The sequence below is a fragment of the Drosophila serrata genome, unplaced genomic scaffold (genome assembly GCF_035046125.1).
Source record: "Drosophila serrata isolate PLE 108 unplaced genomic scaffold, ASM3504612v1 contig_63, whole genome shotgun sequence".
Taxonomy (NCBI): domain Eukaryota; kingdom Metazoa; phylum Arthropoda; class Insecta; order Diptera; family Drosophilidae; genus Drosophila; species Drosophila serrata.
The window spans coordinates 94,106-117,015 of record NW_028256961.1 but is presented as its reverse complement, the minus strand read 5'-3'; the positions used below and the strand labels follow the sequence as shown (position 1 = coordinate 117,015).

At 44.5% G+C, this 22,910-nt stretch overlaps 2 protein-coding genes and 1 long non-coding RNA gene across 3 annotated transcripts; 1 reads left to right on the top strand and 2 right to left on the bottom strand.

Annotated features, from left to right (window-relative positions):
* Positions 1 to 8,212: 8,212 nt before the first annotated feature.
* Positions 8,213 to 8,713, bottom strand: LOC147644929 (uncharacterized). The gene has a single exon (XM_086837055.1). The coding sequence runs from the start codon at positions 8,711 to 8,713 to the stop codon at positions 8,213 to 8,215; it is 501 nt and encodes a 166-aa protein (XP_086693181.1).
* Positions 8,714 to 8,972: 259 nt separating this feature from the next.
* Positions 8,973 to 11,027, bottom strand: LOC147644928 (uncharacterized). The gene has a single exon (XM_086837050.1). It carries the CDS (start codon positions 11,025 to 11,027, stop codon positions 8,973 to 8,975), a length of 2,055 nt encoding a protein of 684 aa, XP_086693176.1.
* Positions 11,028 to 21,967: 10,940 nt separating this feature from the next.
* On the top strand, positions 21,968 to 22,657 carry LOC147644927 (uncharacterized). The gene is made up of 2 exons (XR_015272633.1): positions 21,968 to 22,168; positions 22,430 to 22,657. It is a non-coding gene; the product is annotated as an uncharacterized LOC147644927 (long non-coding RNA).
* Positions 22,658 to 22,910: the final 253 nt, after the last annotated feature.

Here is a 22,910-nt window from a genome sequence, read left to right as displayed (position 1 = left end):
TGCGAGTGGGAGAGTAGCTCCACTTTTCATTACATTAAACATTTTAATTTTAGCACTGTCACACGGAACGATGTGAGGGATCTTCCAACATATGTTATTATTGTGTGTTTTTCCATCAACTGTTTTAACATACATATCATCAGTGTTATTTGTAAGCAAGAGAACGTGCTCATGTTTACAATTTAACACTACTTTCTTGTAGTCTTCAGCAAATCCCATCAACATTTTTAAAGGTACAGAAAAGCTGAAATATCCTCTCGAAGGAATATTGTCTCCACCACTCCACCCACCATTACAACAAAGAACTCCTTCCTGTTGACCGACTGAGAGAAAGTTGCAATTCCAGTAAGCCGTGTCCTATACAATTCATACCCGTTCAACTCATATCTTATTTCATCAAGAAAATAGCCCATTTTTTAGCATCCCGGTAAGTCCATTTGTCGAAGTCGTTCCTGAATTTGTTTCAATAATTTTGCTAAGTGTTCCTTCAAAGTGGAGAAAACTTTCACATGGAAGGACATACAAATCTTGGTTCTGTATTGTGATGCGAACGTCATCATTTGGCTTGAAGTCTTGTTGATATGGATAATGAGAATGAAGTCCCAATAATTTTAAAATCAGTTTATTTTTTAATGTGAGAGTTGGACGTTGATTTGAAGAACCTCGGGTTGACGATGATGATTTTGAAGATGAATATGATGCTTTCACTTCAACTGTAGGTTTAATAATGTTATCAAAGGAGCTATGTAATGTCTTTTTATTATAAATAATCATTCTGTTGATCGTAAGTGAAGACGAATTGATACAGTTTCTCCACGCAAATTAATTAATTCTCCGTTTTGATCAGTTATCCGAATTTCGAGTGTTCCTATTTCTCTGGTGTTGACAGGTAAATAAATCAAGTTTCGTGGTGTAATGTTCATTTCATATCCAGGCGGAACATTGATTCCAAATTCATGAAGCACATGCTTTGGTTTATTCCCCACATATGATCCACTAACAATGTTACACTCCAATCTAACAGAATTTATTTTAAAAATATTTACAGGGTTAGATGTAAATTTCATTTTCATTTGGTCTTAATTTACGCTTATTAAATCCAAATAATCGTCCAATTGATCGTTCATGATTAAAATATACTGTATCTTCTTATGTAACAACTTGAACTTGTAAAGTATTGCTATTACATTCAATTGTTACACTATTGTGAAGTTCATATTCCGTGAGCTTCTTAAAAATATATTTTATTATATCCTTAAACTCATATGAGCCTATAGGTATTTCTATGACTTTGTTTCTAATATGAAATTGATTATTCCCCTTATCTACATTCGGCAAAGAATTAAATGTATAAAAGTCGATTAGAGCACATTCAAAAATAAGCTTTAACTCAATTTGAGGAAAAAAATGTTCGCTTAGTACAAATGTGTTTCCATTTAAAGCAATTGTTAGCGATGTACTCATTATGAAGCTTAATCGTGAACTGTATGTTTTTTTATTAACCTCATTATACTTATATTATTATTTATTCGAGAATAATAAACTGATCGAATCCTTTTCTGTATCGTCCAGTTTTCATATCATCATCCTTAGAGATTAGAAGAAATCCAAATTTATCTTCCCAACACCTTCTTGATATATTCATGAATGAATTCTAATCCATATCGCTGTTAACATGATTTCGATATATACGACGCATGTTTAAGGCATTCTGTTTAAGCATTATAATAAAAGTCGCGTTGTCTTGAATTAAATGTTTCGGAATATGTGTATACGTTTAAGATAAATAGAATGAATCAATTTTCCTATGTCGTCCCATACAAAAATAATCACGAATATTATCTTGGTTTTCGGATGCGACATCATCAAATGTCATAATGGAATTGTTTTTTGCTTCTTCTGGTGACAAAACACTTTCATTAGACGAAAATGTGTAATATCCCATTCCTCAAATTGGTTTCACAAGATTTTCCAAATACTCATATTTTGGTTGATATAAACTCTTTGAAAATACATAAATATTTTTAAATTTTAAGCCATTTGGACTTTCGATAAGACTTATCATCACATTGGTTTTTCCACAATTGGATGGTCCAACAATTAAATCTCTAGTTGTGTATGGCAACAATGAACTGTGTCGTGGATGAGTAATTTCACCATGTTCACCACCTTCAATGTTTCTTACTGTGATACTTTTATTTTGTCTTAATAAATGCATGTTTTAAAGATAAGTACTTCATTCGAGGACAATCATTCGTTAATTGAGGTTGATATAAAATGAGGAAACATTTTTATAATATAATCAGTCATAAATCAAATGTGAAACAGGGAACTGGTATCATAAATAATTTAACAAACACTTTACCCTTTGAGGCTCATATACCTGGTTACAATTACTGTGGACCTGGCACAAACGTTGATAAACGATTACTTCGTGGTGACCGAGGGATCAATGGTTTAGATGAGGCTTGTCGGGAACACGACATAGCATATTCAAATAGCAAGGACTTGAGTGAACGACATAAAGCTGATTCCATCTTAATCGATGGACTCCAGACTCCATCTTGGGATCGTGTAAAAGCATTGAATAGCAGTATTAGTGAAGGAGCTGCAGCATATTTTGTGACCAACGTGATGAAGCTAAAGAAAAAATTTGGGATGGGAACAAAGCAGCAGAAAAAGAAAGTTGTAAAAAAACTCTTGCCTCAATCATCAGAAAGGCAACAATCGAACTGCGAAAGAATAAACCTCTTGACTTATTGAGTGAAGTAAAAGTAAAAGGCTCGCTCTGAAGTACCTAACTCTATGGGGTATAGGAAAAATGTTGTAATTCCACGGGTTATAGCAGTCCCTAAAATTGGTAGTTTTTTACCATGTGTACCTTATTTTAACAGCCCTTAGCGCTGTGGGTAGTTTAACATCAGGTATCGCTGCAATTGTAAAGTCTATTAACAATGCAAAGATAGCAAAGACACAACTTGAGGAAAACCAGATAGCGTTAGGCGAGTGATTGTATTTACAACCATACAAGAAAGGTTACGGTATATCATTTACAAAAAATAATAAGAACAAAAAACAAAAACGCAATCAAAAAAACTAATAAATGAGCTACCTAGCAGAGCGTTATCGAATTTTGATATATTGAAGTTTGCCTTTATAAATATTCCTCATTTTTGAGGAGTTTATATGAAAGATGAGATACCGAAATTACCTCATCATATTGAATGTGGAATAATAAATTTAGCAGACTCGACATCAGAAGGAACGCATTTGTTTTACTTCGATAGTTTTGGGAATTTACAACCTCCATTAGAAGTAATAAGATATTTGCGTAAAAATATAAAATATAATTACCAACGTTTCCAAAAATTTGGTACATTTAACAGTGGGTATTTATGTATAAAATTTGTACTAGAGTGCAATTCAAGGCATATCCTTCCTAACCTTCACTTTACATGAAGTGCACAATATGACTCGATGGACGGTTCTTAGAATCCCCTCCCATTCCACACATGCTGTGTAGTCGGAGGAGGAGAAATGTTCTCCTCGGTGGGTATACAATCAGTTACCTCGTCTAGGAAAAATATCATTCAGCGAAGAACAACCGCTACGACCAACCACCAGCCACCAGTCACCACTAATAAACATCACCATCAACAGGAATATGTTTGCCAGCTCCACCGGCACCAACTCCACCGCCTCCACCGCCACCAACACCAACTCCGCCGCCTCCACCAACTACACCGCCTCCCCCCACCACACCAAATGCTACACCCTTATCAAAAGGGAGGAGGCAATGTTGATTAGCTTATAATAAAAAATAAATAAAAATAAAAATTTTAAACTAAAAAAATTAATTTTTATTATTGGAAAATAGGAATTGGGGATCTTTTTCAGAATATTTTTTCAGATTGCTTAAAATTAAAAAGTCAATAAAAATAACAAGTTTTAAGCAAAAAAACAAAATTTTATTTTTGGGAAATGCAAATTGGGTTTTTCAACATTTTATTTTTCAGATTGTTTAAAATTAAAAAATAAATTATTATAATAAATTAAATAAAAATAATAAAAAAAATATATTATTGGGAAATGTTAATTGTGGATATATTTAACCATTTTATTTTAAGCGTTGTTTATCCGATCAGATATGTTTATCAGATCAAATCAGATTATCAAATCAGCTCTCACAACCAGGTTTGTTTATCAGATCACATCAGATCTTACAATCAGGTCTGTTTATCAGATCAGGTCTCACAACCAGGTCTGTTTATCAGACCTGTTAATACCAGGTCTGTTTATCAGACCTGTTAATCCAGGTCTATTTATCAGATCAGGTCTTACAACCAGGTCTGTTTATCAGATTAGATCAGGTCTTACAACCAGGTCTGTTTATCAGGTCAAGTCTCACAACCTGCTCTGTTTGTCAGACCTGTTAATACAAGATCTGTTTATCAGACCTGATAATACCACATATATATGCATCCGATTAATAAATTATTTCTCAGTGCATTCACAACACCAAGACTGAAATCACCACTCCTAGTCTTCGAATTTAAATATTTTCAAATTCCATCACAATAAACCAAATTATTTTATCACAATTAAATAAAAAGGAAAGGAACGAGAGAATTAAAATATTCTCAAATTATCAAACCACTTTAAGCTAATTTACTCGTCACCAAGTCTACACCCAAACTCGATAAAGAAAACGTAACCGGGTCTGGTATCATGACACTTGAGAGGAATAAACCTAATGATGAATACTGGAACGATCCAAATGAGTTAGTGAAATGACTTCAACTTTTAACAGCTTCGGAAACAACTACACTAGTAATTTAAAATGATATGAGAAAACTGTGACGGGACTCTACCTAGATACTGATGAAAATTGTAATATACAAAAAAAAATGGTGGCTTCCAAACAGAGTACGCAGACATCGTCATCAATATGTATGAATATGTTGATAAAGCTATTCATGAGTTGAGAGTATCCATCACATCATTGATTACAAAATTTCAAGAAGAAATTGGACAAAGTTTTGATGGCTAATTTTAATATTAAACGTGTAAATAATTCTTGGACGTTGATGCACTAAGGTCAGTACATTCAAGTGGCCCGTATGACACCAGGCACGTGCCTTTTTGGGTTAGGTGTTAGTAGGCGCGATGGAAAATATAGGACAGAATACGAGGAAAATTGATTACCGGCGTGCTGCCAGATTCTTAGCTTGCATGCTTACTAAGTGTGTTAGTATTAAAGATTTTAATTTGGGAAGGGTATCTACGTTAGAGATTAGTGTGTACAAATCATTATAATTTGCACATAGCATTCTAAAAGGTTCATGCAGTTCAAAGGAGGTTCTACAGTGGCGCAACACTAATGGGATATAGGATCTAGTGGCTCTACATGGTACATGGAAATTAAGCTGACTCAACAAGTCAGCATTTTCCACATCACCATGTATAAGGTTAAAAATAAAGGTTATCCCTAGCATCGTTCTACGATTGGCTAAGGACGGCAAGTTTATTAATAGGAGTCTACTATAGTAGGAAGGTAATCTTTGGTTTGCATCCCAATTTAAACCGCGTAGAGCGAAAAGTAAAAAGTTCTTTTGAACCGACTCAATGCGTTTACTATGGACGCCGTACTGAGGGCTCCAAACGCAGCATCCATATCCTAGGATAGGACGAACTAAGGATGTATATAAGGATTTAGTAACATAGGGGTCATTGAATTCCTTCGACCACCGTTTAATAAATCCAAGCACACCCCTGGCTCTATTCACCATAGGCGAAATATGAACAATAAAGTCAAGTTTTGGGTCCAAGCGGACGCCCAAATCGTCAACTGTATTAATTCTTTCCAAAGAGCAGCAGTTCAGCGTGTAAGTAGCAAGCTTAGAAGCGACACGAGAGAATGTCATTACCTTGCATTTCGAGCCATTTAAGTTTAATAAGTTTACACGGCACCAAGTTTGAAAATTATTAAGATCTGTTTGTAAATCCGACTGGCAGGCAACGTCATTGTATTGCACGCAAAGCTTGACGTCATCCGCGTACATAAGTACTCTGGAGTTAGTCAAGACTTTGGGCAGGTCATTTATAAATAATGTAAACAATAAGGGTCCCAAATGGCTTCCTTGCGGGACGCCAGATGTAACCCGTAGAACATTGGATAAATTTTTCTTAAAGAGGACCTTTTGCGTCCTGCCATTCAAATAACTTGATATCCAATTAAGAAGATCACTTGGAAAACCCATTGAATCGAGTTTTCTAACGAGGAGAGAATGGTTAACAGAGTCAAATGCTTTACTGAAATCAGTATAGATTACATCTGTCTTACAATTATTATGGAAGCCCTTTATAATATAGGAAGAGAGCTCCAAAAGATTTGTTGTTGTTGATCTTCGGTATTCCTAAAGAAGCTATAGATATAGCCAACAAGGAATATGTCGACAAGTCTGTAAAGAGGCTGAAGGATTCGATAATTTCACTTCAACAAGATTTAATTGTTAGTATTCCTGATGAGAAAACTGCAGATATTGAAGATCGATTAGAGAGACTTAAGGTTGTTGTCTCATTTATTATTGAAAAAATAAGATTTTCGAAATAATTTGATAGTCTTTTATCTGATAATGTGTAGGTTTCTTACAACAGGACTATACACAGGACTATAAAAATGGCTCCTATCGATGTGAACGCTGAGAATGAGAAAGACATCTTGGGAACGGTATACAATAATATAAAATTGTATACAGGTAGCAAACTGAAAATTGGTGACAATGTTTGAATTTCAAAATAGAAGGGAGAATTTGAGAAATCGTACACTCCTAATTGGAATGTTGAAATTTTTAGGATATACAAAGTTCAAAATACATATCCAAGCACATATCTCTTAGAAGATTTAAATGGAAATCATATAATGGGTGGCTTCTATAAAGAAGAGTTGAAAAAAAAACTAGATTTCCCAATACCTACATAGTTCAGAAGGTACTTAAAAGACAAGGATAAAGATGTCTTGTACGTTGGTAGGATTTCTTGAAAACCGACGATAGCTGGATAAATGACTCTGAAATTTTATAATGAAATAAAGACACAAGCAGTTTTATGTTTTCCTTTGGATATTTATTTAAATATATATATATTTTTTTTATATTGATTCAATTTTAATCTCATCTTAATATTATATAAAAATTATATTTAATTTATTTGTAGTCTTAAAGTAAGTATTTTTAAATAAATTATTATACTAGAAATACAAAATAAAAAAAATTATGTTTTTATTTAAATACAATTTTTGGATCTCTCATTTTATCCATCGAAATATAAAGCCAAATTAAATTTTCTTCGAATTCGTCGAGCGCACTTTCAGTATCTTCTTATTTTCTTTTAAGAGTTCCTCTCTCACCCTCACCCTCCCAGAGCAGACATTCGGCTAAGCCAAACTCTTGAATCTGCTTCTAGAGCTGCAATACAACCTTCAATTTCCCTACGAACTATTTAATTATGACCTATTGATAGAGTGGATATTTCATCATCACCTATAACTCTTTTGTCATCCTATTATCTAAAGTAATTTTTGTAATTTTTAATGTACTAATTTCATGCCCTCTCGACCTAAACATGTACATGCTATCACTTTCTTGTTGTACTGTGAACAAACAATTTTTATAATTATTAAAAGTAATCTTCTCCAAACAACTTCGTTTCACTCCCTTATTTTTTTTAACACATGTTTCAGGCTCGCTACCTACACCCGCTGCTGTGTAGGCATACATTTTTGAGCGAAGACCCACAAACTCTGTCATTGACCTACCCTGCAGTTCGCCTTTGAAGAACCCTAAGCGCTTTTTATTACACTGCTGGAAATTATATAGCCTAGCCAATTGATCGGAATATTTAGATGTATTAAATTTGTAAAGCAACATCTTCACGAATGTCACCACCTATTAAGCGAATTGATTTAGCGAGGGGTTTGTTTTGTGTTGGCGTAAAATTAGTTATGTTTTAATTTGTGTGTGCTTGTGTGTGGTTTGGTTACAAAGTTTTTGTGTGTTTTTAGTTTCAACGTAAGTGAGCGAAATGAAACGAGAGAATAGATAAACCAAACAGAAGAGCTGCGGCGGAAGAGCTTTCATGCCGGCTTATGAGGTGGAAAGCTTCTGCCGCAGCTGATCGCTTGTTTACAAATAATGATTTAAAACATTTAATATTAAATCTGCTGCTTCTGCTCCCGACATGCTCCCCCCGCTGGATGCGGCACGCTGCCAGATGAGGTGGTTTCCAGGGGTAGAACAGCTATTTTGCCAACAGCCCTTTTTATTAGGCCAGTGGCTGTCCGAATGACAGCGACACGGGCCACACCGTCAGCTCCATGGATAATGCTCTCCACTCTGCCAAGACGCCATTGAAGCGGAGGGATGTTGTCCTCCTTGAGCACCACAATGCTATGCGGTAGGATGTTGGGCCTTGATGCACGCCATTTCCCACGCTCTTGTAAAAGCGAGAGGTAGCTGGTACTCCACTTCCGCCAGATGATTTGCTGAATTTGGCAAACTCGTTGCCAGCGGCTCAGCCGATCGATGCTGAGGTGCGTGATGTCGGGCTCCTCGATTGTGGCGAAAGAAGACCCAATCAAAAAGTGACCAGGTGTAAGGACATCCAAATCGTTAGGGTTTTCTGAAATTGGACAGAGCGGTCGAGAGTTAAGCATCGCTGAAATTTCATAAACTAAAGTGCGAAGCTCATTGAATGAGAGAATAGTGTTGCCAACGACCCGATGAAAATGATATTTTGCAGATTTGACGGCAGCCTCCCATAGGCCGCCGAAATGAGGCGAACGAGGGGGAATAAATTGCCATTTGATCCCGATGGAAACGAAAGCCTGCTGAAGATCGCTGTTTTGAGGGTCGGCGAGAAACAGTTGCCTCAGTTCCAGCAGCTCGTTTTTGGCTCCAACGAAGTTTGTAGCGTTATCGGACCATATTGTGCTTGCCCCTTAGGCTTATGAAGCGCTTGAGGGCAGCGATGAATGAAGCCGCAGACAAATCCTCCACCAGCTCCAAATGGCAGGCTTTAGTGGCGAAGCAAACAAATATTGCGATATAGCATTTGACGGGTGGCCGGTTTCTGACTTCAGACTTGGAGTAGAAAGGACCACAGAAATCGATTCCCACTGTGACAAATGGTCGACTTGGCTGAACGCGGTTGGATGGCAAGGGGGCCATGATGTGCTCAGCTAATTTGGGCTTTAATCGAAAGCAGCGAATGCATTTGTTGATAGTGGCGGCGACTATTTTTCGACCACCAATTGGCCAAAACCTTTGCCGTAAGGCCGCCAATAAGCTCTGCGGGCCTGAGTGAAGAAATTTCAAATGATAGTGAGCTATGATTGCTGACGTGACTGGATGATCCTTGGGAAGCAAAATTGGGTGTTTTGCATCATAATCCAATAATGAATTCTGCAGCCGACCGCCAACTCGAATAAGTCCCGATTCATCGCAGATTGGATGCAGCGAGTACAGCTTGCTTTTTGAGGAAATCTGCCTTTCGGATTGCAGGGCCTTATACTCCTCAGCAAAGTTGATGAGCTGGATTCCCTTGATGAGCAGATGCGTGCCTCCCTTGATGTCGTCTACTGTAAGAGGTCCTCGCCGTCGTGGCTCATCCTTGGCTTTTAGCATTAGGAACCGATGTATGTAGCCAAAGACTCGCTGCAGCTTTCCAAAACAATTTTGAAACTTACAGCCATACGAAATATCCTGGCTTTGCGTCAGCACCAGCGCGAGGCGGCGGCGTTCAGGCACATCTACTAGAGTAGGCGTATGAGGCGGCCAGCAAGCTTCGTCTGTCCGCAGGAATGGTGGGCCCTCACGCCACAGCGTCGAATCCAAAAGTTCGAGCGGAGTACATCCTCTGGATAATATGTCAGCCGGGTTGTAGTGGGTCGATATATGATGCCAAGCCATATCCTTGGTCCTTTCTTGAATCTGCGCGATTCTGTTGGAGACAAAAATGTTAAAGTCTGATGGGGCCTGGCGAATCCAAGAGAGCACAATTGTTGAGTCAGACCAACAATGATATGTGCAAGGCTGAGAAATGGCATTAGCGATGTTGTGGATGAGTTCGGATAGCAATAGAGCTGCGCATAATTCAAGTTTGGGTATGGTTATTGTTTTAAGCGGCGAGACTCTAGACTTGGAGCAAAGCAAATATGATGAGTAGGTGCCCCCTGCTTCGGAGCGCACATAAATACAGGCACCATATGCCGCCAAGCTTGCATCACAAAATCCATGAATTTCCAAAGATGAGTCAGATTGCATGATGAAGCGAGGAAATTTTAAATGGCTGACTGCCGAGATTTGCGCGGAGTGTTCCAACCATAAGGAATGCAAAGATTGTGGCAAAGTCTCATCCCAGTCGAGCTTATCTTTCCACAGGATTTGCAGGAATATTTTGAGCCTGGTTATAATGGGCGCTATAAGACCTAGGGGATCGTAGAATTTGGCTATGGCTGATAAAATAGAGCGCTTGGTAGCTGGCTTGTCTGCTACATTTCCAGAGAATCCAAAAAGCAAATTATCGGAACTTGTATCCCAGTATAGGCCAAGTGTTTTGGCGACGTCAGTCCCATCACTAAATTTGAGCATTTTCTCGCGATCAGCCTCAAGTTCTCCTTCAAGCGCTGCCGGCTCATTGGAGCACCATTTACGAATTGGAAATAGGCCTTTTGCAAGTAACGATTTAACCTGCTGCCGGATATAAACGACCTCTTCGATCGAGTCGCCTCCAGAAATAAGGTCGTCAACATAAAAGTCCCTACGCACGATCTTGGCTGCCACAGGAAAATCCTTCTCCTCATCATAAGAGAGCTGCTGCATAGCACGAATTGCTAGGAATGCAGCAGGCTTAGTGCCATAAGTGACGGTGTCCAGGGTGTATATTTTAATTTCTTCGCTTGGACTATCACGCCAGAGGATGCATTGGAGCAGATTATCAGGTTCGGAGACACGCACACAGCGATACATTTTGCAGATGTCGCCGCAAAGTGCTGAAGATTTTAGGCTGAATGGAGGGACCAGCAAAGAGCAACTCGTTTAAAGAGTATCCAGACGAAGACTTGGCAGAACCATCGAAGACTACCCTGAGCTTGGTAGTCGAGCTGTCCAATTTGTGAACGCAGTGGTGAGGCAAATAATATTGCGGCAAAGCTGACTGCTTGCAAGAGAGCGACATATGGCCTAAATCGATATACTCCTTTATAAAGGCAATATATTGAGCCTTGAGATTAGGATTTCTAGCCAATTTGGATTCCAATGATTTGAATCGCTGCGAAGCACGATGGTATGAATCTCCTAGCATATCGAGACTAGTCTTTGCGGGCAATCGAACTGAATATTGGCCTGACTCAAGCCGAGAATAAGATTGAGCAAATAAATTCTCGCACAAGCCATCCTCATCAGTTGGAGCAGATGACGATCCACAATAGCTGTCAATTTCCCAAAACCGTTTGACAAGGTCCGGCAACGATTCAGGCTCCAATTGTACATCGTGCTCAACTGACAATGCGGGAAGAGAAGAGTGTTTATGGGCCGGCGAAGATATGCCACCGGATACTACCCAACCCAATCTAGTTTTTTGCAAGGAGGGAAGGTGATCGGCCAGCCGTATCTGCCCAACGCAAAGCAGGTCGAAGAAGATTCCAGCTCCTATAAGAATGTCAATCCTTTGACTTTTATGAAAGAGCGGATCGGCGAGGAATAAATTGCTGGGGATGTTCCATTCTGAAGAGTTTAGGTCGAAATGCGGCTGATAATTTGTGATGGTGCTAGTCATTATTGCAGCGAATGATGTTCGGTAACCTTTGTTGCGAGATTGTACAATAATATCTACCGCCTTATCAGCCATGAGTGAAGACTCTCCTATACCTGAGATGCATGTATTTGAGCGACGAGTTGACAGTTGCAATTGATGAGCGAGTCGAGAAGTAATGAAATTAATTTGCGATGCAGAGTCGAGCAAGGCTCTGCAGGGCACCATTATGCCGGAACGATTTCGGACATATATGATGGCAGTGGCAAGAAGCACATAATCAGATTGATGATCTACCGAGGCTTTAGGTGGGGGTGAATTTGGCGAAGCAGAAATGAGCGAGGCACTATTTTGAGGAGCAGAAGTGGATGTGGGCTGCGAGGGTGATGAAGCAGGATTTGACTCCAAATGTAGCAATGTATGATGCTTAGAGCGACAATGCCTGCAGTTCCCAGCTTTGCACTGCTGCAGGCTGTGGCCTTTACGCAGGCAATTTAGGCAAAGATGTAGCCTTTTTGCTTCTTTGTAGCGTAATGTGGGACTCAAGGCAATAAATTGTGGACATTTCGAAATAAAGTGATCCTTAGAATCACACAAAATACATAATGAGGTGTAGGATGATGCGGTGCAAGCGTTTTGGACATTTTTATACTACGGGTTATCATACTTTCCGACTGCGTCGTGGAAGCTATTTTCCAATACAGGATCTTTAGCGACAGGATCGCCCTCCTCTTTTTCATGGTCCTTCGAGCCGGATACGGATATCCTTCCGTCCTTTCACCAGCAGTTCCCGGTGATTTTTCCCCTAGAGATAAGTATCTGCTTGCTTCCGTCTTGTTCTCGCTCTCGGTCTTCAACAGTGGGCCGAACATTTAATTTCGGTCGCACCGCTGCAAAATTTATTGTTTTGTTCGTGTCAACTCCCCGTCCGAGTTTTCCTGACACCACCGCCGCCATCCTACTCGCCGTCTCTTCGATTCCCCGTTGTTCATCCACTTGCCAACGGTCGAGGCCTATGTGCAGCCACATACACACACACGCATTATAAACTTGGGCTAATATTTCCGTACAAAATAATTATCAGTGAGCAGTGAACTTGTGTTACAAAAAGAAAGGCATAATTGATATCGGCCAGCCGGTGTGCGCTTGTTGCGGGAATTCACCCTGATCGCCGAACAGTTCGCCGCTTACACGATTTTTCGCTAATTTTTGTGCTGTATCCATACACATTTTTTCTGTTCGCACAATTCAATACAGTCCACTTCTCGACGCTCCACTGTGCCTCACACCCCGTTGGCCCACGTTTAGAGACCTTTTCACGGCGGTATATATACATAACCCTCGTCTCACCCCGATGAAGAAATTGTTCCACCTACTCTCCAAAACATCTGGCGAAGCGCACGCCATTGTTTCCAAGGCCCAAGGTCCCAAGGTTTCGTCTCGGCGTGGCGAAGCCTTACCGACCGCTTCGAAATTCAAAGATTATTGGTTAACAGCCAGTTGAAAATCCTCTTCAACATCCAGGCTGTCCCTCAAGAATCAGGAGTCGCGCTGAAAGAGCTGCAAAGCACCATCTAAAGCTGCCTGACCGCCCTAGAGATGTCCTCCATTCAAGTTGAGGCTTGGGATTGTCTTTTGGTGTATACGGTTTCCTCAAAGCTTCCCAAAGTAACCCTTTCTCTGTGGGAACAATCCATCCACAACAAAGACAAAGTTCCAACTTGGAATGAGCTAGACGCGTTTCTGACCGAACGCCATCGTACGCTGGAGGCCATCGACGACGTTACGCCTACCAGCTCACGGCATTTTCCGCCAAAGATGGCCACTCCGAGGGCCCCAGCGCCCCGGCTACATTCTTCCGACTACAGGGTGACTCCAACACTCAGAAGGTATGACCTGTGTTCCAGGGAAAGCCACCCCCTGCGAAGATGTCCCCGTTTCCTCAAAATGACCGTAGTCGAGCGATCAAATATCGTCCGAAGAAAGCAACTCTGCTTCAATTGTTTGGCACGAAGCCATCAGCAGCGGGATTGCCCCAGTGTCCACTCCTGCCTTACATGCCGCAGACGGCATCACACCCTGCTGCATCCCAGATACTGTTCCTCCAGTGTTTAGATTGCTCCTGAACCTTCCAGCCCAGTAACAGCATCGATCTAAAGGATATCCGCGTTCTTCACGCGAATCACTACTCCCAACGCCTTCAATTACTGGGTACCCTAAGACATCAAGAGCAGACGTGCCCGAGGTATTTTATCCTACCCATGCCGAGTCTGCAGCGGAATCCATCCGCTTCGAAAATGCCACAAGTTCCTCAGGCTTAGTGCTGAGAAGAGGCTCAGCGCGGTGTCCACCAACCGCTACTGTTCGAACTGTTTGGCCCACGAACATTCCCAGGGCAAGTGCCGCAGTGGTGACCGATGCAAGACGTGCAATCAGCTTCACCACACGCTCCTGCATATGCCTGGAAGTCCAGTTCCCGCACCCCGATCGCAGCATCGGATGACTTCGTGCTCCCCATTCGCGTTATTTACTGACCAGTCTTCTAAATGATATATTTTTTCCAGTCCGCTTCGAGAAGATGCCACCGCTTCGCACCACGCGAACGCTCTGATCAGAGGTCCAATCCAACCGATTCCGAGGTTGTCACCGAACTTCATCCGTTACCGACGCCGACGTCACCTCTAGGATCCTGCTCCTCTCCCCGGTCCTCCTCAGCCACTCCACGGCCTTCGTCCACCGCTCCTCAGCTGCACTCCGGTCCGCATAGGCAATTTCCGCCGCTAGCCAGGACACCCTGCAGAACGCGGCAGTGCTTATACAGGACGAATATAATGCAACCCGAGTGATTGCAAAGGGGGAGGGGGGGGAGAATGTTCACGTCAGGGGCCCTTTGCGGCGCCGCCTCTGTCCACCGAGATTCCAAAGTTTTGCCGCTCTTGCACTCCCGCAAGTCGGCTCTTCGCGCACTGCTCATCGGGCTAGTCTAAGCGCTCCCGCGCCCACTCTTCGATGTTCGCGAACTCCCGCTCCCGAATTCCCGATCTTCGCTTGATGCTAAGCGAGCTGAAGGACGACTAGTTCGCGCTCCACTTCGCGGGCCCGCTCTTGCACTGTTAAGCTTAGCTTATCGGTCGGGAGCGCAGACCTTATGATTAAGTTAGTTGGTACTACGTATGATGCGTAATAAAGCGGAAGCACTCATTCAAGCTCCACGACGCCCCCTACTTATCATTTTACTTTTTTTTTGGCGCCTTCCACCAGCTCTATGGAGTGTTTCTCCAGGCCAGTCGTTCCCAAACCATCCTTCTCGAAGGTGAGGAACCTCTGCTTGATTGCCTCTAGCTCTCGGTTCTCGGCTCCAGATAATGTCCAGGATTCGGGGTCCGTCTTTTCCTCGTCGTCCTCTTCCTGGTCGGCGTTGTGCTCCATCTCCCTGTCATGAACTTCTTCGGCCTTCTTTACCCCTTGAACCGGGATATCTCCAACTACGGCCGGAGCCAGGTCAAACGCCCGCCAAAAGACGACACCGAGGTATGCCGCCTGTTCCAGATAAGGGCACAGATAGAAATGAATGTTTTCTTCCCTTCCCTCATACTCCACGGGTACCTCTATCCGGCCGATGCTCGACCGATCCTCTCCAGCGGCAGTTCGCACCATCGAGAAGTACCTCTGCACCGGCACACCCATCGCGTCCACCAGCTCCCTGCAGCCTTTTCCCAGCAGACTGAGGCTCGCCCCGGTGTCTAACAAACCAGTCAGCTGCTGGCCTGAAATCATTACTCGGGCGAACGGTCTGGGATCCTAGGTGCCGCCCCGCTTGACGTCCGCGACGACTTCTCGGCGCTTCCGCTGGCGTTTCCGGAACCGATCTCGTGCCTTTTGAACCGTCCGGGAGACCTCACGCGTTCCGCTCAGCTGATTCTCCTCGATGATACGGTTCCTGACCTCTAAATACCGTCGCATGCGCTCTTCATAGGGTAAGTATCTGAAATTATTTTTAGAATTATCCTTAACGTCCGAGCCTCGCTCGCTGCCATGCTTGTAGGGGGGCGATCCTGCCGCTGAAGATCCTGTCTTGTCAAATGTAGCCCAATGGAAATTCCCACGTCGCAAGCGAAGGTGAAAAGTAAAAGACGGGGGCGTCGTGGGCAAATCAAATGGTCAGCTTTATTGCGCTGCATACATAAGACTAAATAGCTTAAATGTACTCGGGAGCGCGCGTTCGCGAACATCGAAGAGTGGGCGCGGGAGCGCTTATACTAGCTCGATGAGGCGTGCGCGAAGAGCCGACTTGCGGGAGTGCAAGAGCGGCCAAGGCTTTGGAGGCTCGGTGGACAGAGGCGGCGCCGCGGCCGCCGCGAAGGGCCTTCTGACGTGAACATTCTCCCCCCCTTGCAACTACTCGGGTTGCAACATATTCGTCCTGTATAACTGCCGCGTTCTGCAGGGTGTCCTGGCTAGCGGCGGAAATTGCCTATGCGCACCGGACTGGAGCGGTGGACGGAGGCCGTGGAGTGGCTGAGGAGGGGCGGGGAGAGGCGCATGATCCTAGAGGTGAACGTCGACGTCGGAAGCGGATGAAGCTCGGTGGCAACCTCGGAATCGGTTGGATTGGACCTCTGATCAGAGCGTTCGCGTGGTGCGAAGCGGTGGCATCTTCTCGAAGCGGACTGGAAAAAAAGTATCATTTAGAAGAGCGGTCAGTATGGTAAGCACGGAGTCATCCGATGCTGCGATCGGGGTGCGGGAACTGGACTTCCCGGCATATGCAGGAGCGTGTGGTGATGCTGATTGCACGTCTTGCATCGGTCACCACTGCGGCACTTGCCGTGGGAATGTTCGTGGGCCAAACAGTTCGAACAGTAGCGGTTGGTGGACACCGCGCGGAGCCTCTTCTCAGCACTAAGCCTGAGGAACTTGTGGCATTTTCGAAGCGGATGGACTCCGCTGCAGACTCGGCATGGGTAGGATAAATTACCTCGGGAACGTCTGCTCTTGATGTCGTAGGGTACCCAGTAATTGAAGGCGTTGGGAGTAGTGATTCGCGTGGAGAACGCGGATATCCTTTGGATCGGTGCGGTTACTGGGCTGGAAGGTTCAGGAGCATTTTGAACACTGGAGGAACAGCTTCTGGGATGCAGCAGGGTGTGATGTCGTCTGCGGCATGTACGGCAGGAGTGGGCACTGGGGCAATCCCTCTGCTGATGGCCTCGTGCCAAACAATTCAAGCAGAGTTGCTTTCTTCGGATGATATTTGACCTCTCGACTACGGCATTTGAAGGAAACGGGGACATCTTCGCAGGGGATGGTTTTCCCTGGAACATAGGTCACACCTTCTGGGTCTGGGTGTTGGAGTCACTCTGAAGTCGGAAGAATGGAGCCGGGCGCTGGGGCCCTCGGAGTCGACAACTCTGGCGGAAAATGCCTTGAGTTGGTAGGCGAAACGTCGTCGATGGCCTCCAGCGTACGATGGCGCTCGGTCAGAAACGCGTCTAGCTCGTTCCAAGTTGGAATTTTGTCCTTATTGTGAATAGATTGCTCCCACTGGGAGAGCGTGAGCTTGGGGAGCTTCGAGGAAACCATGTACACTAGGAGGCAGTCCCAGGCTTCGACTTGAATGGCGGTCATCTCTAATGCCGCTAGACAACTCTGGATAGTGCTTTGCAGCTCCCTTAGCGCGCTGCCGGACTCTTGGGGGATAGCCTGAATGTTGAAAAGGATTTTCAACTGGCTGTTGACCAACAACCGCCGGTTCTCGAAGCGGTCGGTGAGGCTTTGCCAAGCTGCGACGAACCCCTCATTGGTGAGCGGGGCTTTGGAAACAATGGCGTGCGCTTCGCCAGTTGTCTTGGATAGTAGGTGGAACAATTTCTCCACCGGGGTGAGACTAGGGTTGTGGATATATACCGCCGTGAAAAGGTCTCTGAATGTGGGCCACCGAAGACAGTCACCAGCGAAAGTTTCGGTGTCCACCGGTGGCAGGCGACAACCAGCGGACTCTGGGACGGACGAGTTTGGGGAAATCGGCACGGACTGAGAAGATCCCTTTTCCATCAACTGTTGGAGGTCGGCACTACATCTTTCGTAGACCGAGAAACAATGCTCATATCTGGACTGGAGCATTAGCCTGCTGGTGTTACTCTCACCGGATGCCGAAATAAGATCCGAACAAATATCGTAATCCTTTTCGACCTTTTCCCACAGTGCGCGAATCTGATCGCGACGCACTTTACACGTGGAAGGAGAGGGCTGGGCGGTTTCTGGGGCGTCTAGAGGTTGGATCTTTGCCTCGAATTGACTCACACGGTCTGTCGTGGCAATAAACTTCCTCAGTGCTATGTCGATGGCGGTTTGAGCCATTTTTGTAGTCGAGCAGTGGATTTTAAGTTAATCGGAGAGGGTCGCGGAAATGCGGACTGGGATCTTCCCAAACGGATTGACGGAATCGGCCGTAATTAAAATACAGGAATAATTTTAATTCGAAATTAAAAAGCCTTGTGTATTATAGAATATATAATATATTTCGGACGTGGAGGTTTGCTTATATTTTGCTCAGGAAATTGGGCACGAATTGTGGATGGATCCCGTAATAAATTAAATACGAATTTAGGAACGTATTGGTCGGAAGTAATTAATTGTTGCCAAATTTATTGATCACGGATGAAATGGTCGAAATAAACCCTTGGCTTTAGTTCGAGAGAAAAACCTCAGTGGGTCATGCCGTGCGGAACTCAAAAGAACCCAGAGGAAAAAACAACACGACCGTTGCGGCGACTCAGTTGAAAGGATTGAATTAAAAATTAATTAACTTAAATTAATTAATTAAATTCAAATTCTGGATCTATTAATGAATGTATAACTATGAGCCGTAGATGTTTAATTATTTAAACGCTAGGAAGGTAGAATTTAAAAAACAAACATCCGTTTCTGGTCGCGGCGAAGAGCTCACTGGGATAAGCCGTTGGCAAAGCAGTGATGAGTGAGGGACCCAAAGAACTTAAGGGGTTGCAACAACACAGCCGTTGCGGCGGTTAAATCGAAGACAATTAAAAACACTCGTTTGTGTTTGGGTTTCGATGCTCAGCGCAGAATAGCGCGAAGCTTGTATGTATGGAGGTATGTGTGTAAATTTGTATTTCTTTCACCTAAATGAAAATAGGCAAAATAAAATTCGGATAATTTTAAATTCTTGGCTCACGAAATTTCCTTAAAATTGTAGGTGGCGGATTTTATCTCGTCGGCACTGTTCGGCTGTGGAAAGTATGAGTGCAGGTGCTTGTACACGCTCTAGGCACAAAGAGAAGACGAAAAAAAATTACAAATAATTACTTGCCCTTATGCGGGCGTGGGTATATATGTATGTAATAGCTTGGATCGGTCAGCGCAGAATAGCGCGAAGCTTGCCCAATATATACGTATGCATGTAAAAAAAATTTAAATAAATAATAACAGGATTTATAAACTTCGGATAATGTTAAATCCTTGGATCACGAAAGTTGTGGACAGTTGTAGATGGCGGATTTTGTCTCGTAGGCACTGTGCGGCTGTGAAATGTATGAGTACAAGTGCTTGTACACGCTCTAGGCACAAAGAGGAGACGAAAAAGAAATGACCAATAATAACTTGATATGCCCTTATGCGGGCGTGTGTATATATGTATGTATGTAATTGGAGATCGATGCTCAGCGCAGAATAGCGCGAAGCTTGCCCAATATATATGTATGTATGTATGTAAATAATTATAGAGATCAATGCTCAGCGCAGAATAGCGCGAAGCTTTCCCAATATATGTATCGTAAATTGAAATAAATAAAAAATAGGATTTATAAAATTCGGATTATTTTAAATCCATGGTTGACGAAATCTGTTTCTTGAACAACTGTAGGGTTTGTATTGGCACAGTGGAGCGTCGAGAAGTGGACTGTATTGAATTGTGCGAACAGAAAAATGTGTATGGATACAGCATACAAAAAATATCGTGACAGCGGCAGACTGTTCGGCGATCAGGGTGAATTCCCGAAACAAGCGCACACCGGCTGGCCAATATTAATTATGCCTTTCTTTTTGAAACACAATTTCACTGTTCACGGAGAACTTTTTTTGCACGGAAATATTAGCACAAGTTTAGAATGCGTGTGTGTGTATGTGGCTGCACATAGGCCTCGACCGTTGGCAAGTGGATGAACAACGGGGAATCGAAGAGACGGCGAGGAGGATGGCGGCGCACACAAAACGGACACGGATGGAAAATTACGAAGTTCGGAGGCGAATAGAAAAGTGGAATTTCTCACTACCGTGGTGTCAGGAAAACTCGGACGGGGAGTTGACACGAACGAAAAACAATAAATTTTGCAGCGGTGCGACCGAAATTAAATGTTCGGCCCACTGTCTAAGACCGGCATATACTTATCTCAGCGGAAAAATCACCGGGAACTGCTGGTGAAGGGACGGAAGGATATCCTCATCCGGCTGGAAGGACCATGCTTGTAGGGGGGCGATCCTGCCGCTGAAGATCCTGTCTTGTCAAATGTAGCCCAATGGAAATTCCCACGTCACAAGCGAAGGTGAAAAGTAAAAGACGGGGGCGTCGTGGGCAAATCAAATGGTCAGCTTTATTGCGCTGCATACATAAGACTAAATAGCTTAAATGTAAGGGCCGCGCTCCCGACCGATAAGCTACGCTTAACAGTGCGAGAGCGGGCCAGAGAAGTGGAGCGCGAACTAGCCGTCCCTCAGCTCGCTTAGCAGCGAGCGAAGCTCGGGAACTCGGGAGCGGGCGTTCGCGAACATCGAAGAGTGGGCGCGGGAGCGCTTATACTAGCTCGATGAGGCGTGCGCGAAGAGCCGACTTGCGGGAGTGCAAGAGCGGCCAAGGCTTTGGAGGCTCGGTGGACAGAGGCGGCGCCGCGGCCGCCGCGAAGGGCCTTCTGACGTGAACATTAGGGTCTCCTACTGCACGGAATTCCGCGTTGGGCGAGCCCCTTCCGCTCTGGGATCGCCCCGCCGTTCGTTTTCCATACAATTCGCGCACTTCGGAGCGACGGTGTCGACCTTTCCGCAACGGAAACAAAAAACCTTTTTCAGCTCCTGCCCACAATCCCGAAAACCGTGGTCCATGGATCCACAATTCCAGCAGCCAGCCCGGAAAAGATTTCGAGGCCGCTCACGGACTTCCTGCACTTGCAGTGGTTGCTCGTCTTAATCCTCTTCTGGCTCTGGAGCAAACGCCTCACTGACTTGGTTCCGTTCCGCTCCTTGGTAGTGCATTGGTGGTGGGAATTGGGCCCGAGCTCTGCGTCCGAAGGTACGCTCCACCTCGAGGCTCTCCTGCCGCAGCTCATCCACAGTGAGTAGCTCCCTCGCATACATGAAGCGAGCGATCCCTTCTCTTAACCCCTTTTTCATCACCTTGACCAGGTGTCGCTCTGGCATCGGCTTCCTCAGGCGAGAAGCAAGGGTTTGCATTGCATGCAGGTAATCATCTACGCTCTCCCCTGGTTGCTGCTCCCGCTGCAGTAGCTGATGCATCCGCTGATGCTCCGTCTCGTGACTCTGGAACCAATCTAGCAGCGCTCGGCGTAGCTGATACCAGCTGTCCAGTCGGTGCTGCTGCACGTGGATCGAAAACCACTCCAGGGCCCTACCCGTTAGCAGCGTGTGGAAGTTTCTCATCACCTCGGCCCACGAGCAACGCGATTGCCTCTGGAGGTACTCCAAGCGAAACAGGAAGCCTTCGATGTGGTTCCGCTCGCCCTCACCGCTGAACGAGACGTTCCACCTATCCACCCTTGTGATCTGGGAACTGACTCCTGCATCCCAGTTGACGTACGTCCGTTCGTCACGGAATTCGCCGGCGCAGCGGTCCTCGACACGCCAGTTCCGACCCACGCTGTCATCCCGACGCGTCTCCTCAGCCTCGGTGGAACCGTCGGGGCTGAATGAGTAGATTTCGGCTGGATCTGGAGCCCTCTTAGGCGGCTTCGGGGCGTAGGACTCGTTGCATAACGGGCGGACGTCTGCCCATGCCTGGGTACCGCTCCGCGGGCGTCGTGCACGGACTCCATCGCTCGTCCAAACGGAGGTGGTGGCTGCTGTGGGCGCTGTTGTTTTCCTGTACTGCCCGCTGAGCGGCAACCATTTCCATCAGATGGTCAGCTGTGGCCCCGATCGCCTCGAAGTCTAGCAATTTAGTCTTTGTTTGCTCTTCCGTCTCCTCCAGCTGTTGGTCTTGCCGCCGTGAAGGGGGTGTCCTCGGCAACCCCATGGAGGTCCGCGGCGGGGCGTGCCCGACAGCACCCTCCCCATCTGCGGACCACAACTCCTCTTCCTGGGCAGAAGGACCCTTCGACCTGAGCTGGTAATTATTTCCCCTATCCCTGTCCATAATCCAATTCTTTAATTCCTAACTGCTAACGACTTTATTCACAAAATAAATAAATATGTAAGCATATGCGACATAAATAAATGCACATGAAACAAATATGTAAATAAATAACTCAATAAATAAATAAATAAATGGAGAAATAAATATACGAATAAATAGATAAATAAATCTTCTTCTACCTGCATATGCTACCAAAAAAATGCACTAACTTTTCTTTTCGTTTCTAAATTTCAGGGGAGATGGAGCCGATCAACCGCCGGTGGCTCCGTGCCAGATTCCCGCGTCATCAATTCGTCCCAGTGGTTTTGACTCCGGCCGCTCGTCAACTGGGCTAACTTTCAGCGGTGCTGAAAGTCGCCAGTTAAGGACATAGGCTTTCAGCAGTATCCCGTAGGATTTTCCTTGATGCCTGGGACTTCAAGGCTCAGATTACGGTGGTCGCGCAGCGCGCAGTGAGACCTGCGGGTCGCGACTTCACCAACAAACTGATCCCAGGAAGACTCATCCACCAGGAAAACACAAGGATCTGCACAACATTTACTCTAACATTAACATTTACATTGAAAACAACCAAACTTTACGTTAATATAAATAAACACTTGTTTCCCTATCTACTATATATCACAGTGGTTCTTGACTCGTACTTTATGCACGGTCTGTGGCTAAGGGATGCGAATCCGTCGTTCCCACACCCGAAAGCCACCACCCTGCCACC

What these genes read in the sequence shown, in the direction of transcription:
- LOC147644929 (XM_086837055.1), bottom strand. Translation starts at nt 8,713, where the DNA reads ATGCTTAACTCTCGACCGCTCTGTCCAATTTCAGAAAACCCTAACGAT.
- LOC147644928 (XM_086837050.1), bottom strand. Translation starts at nt 11,027, where the DNA reads ATGTATCGCTGTGTGCGTGTCTCCGAACCTGATAATCTGCTCCAATGC.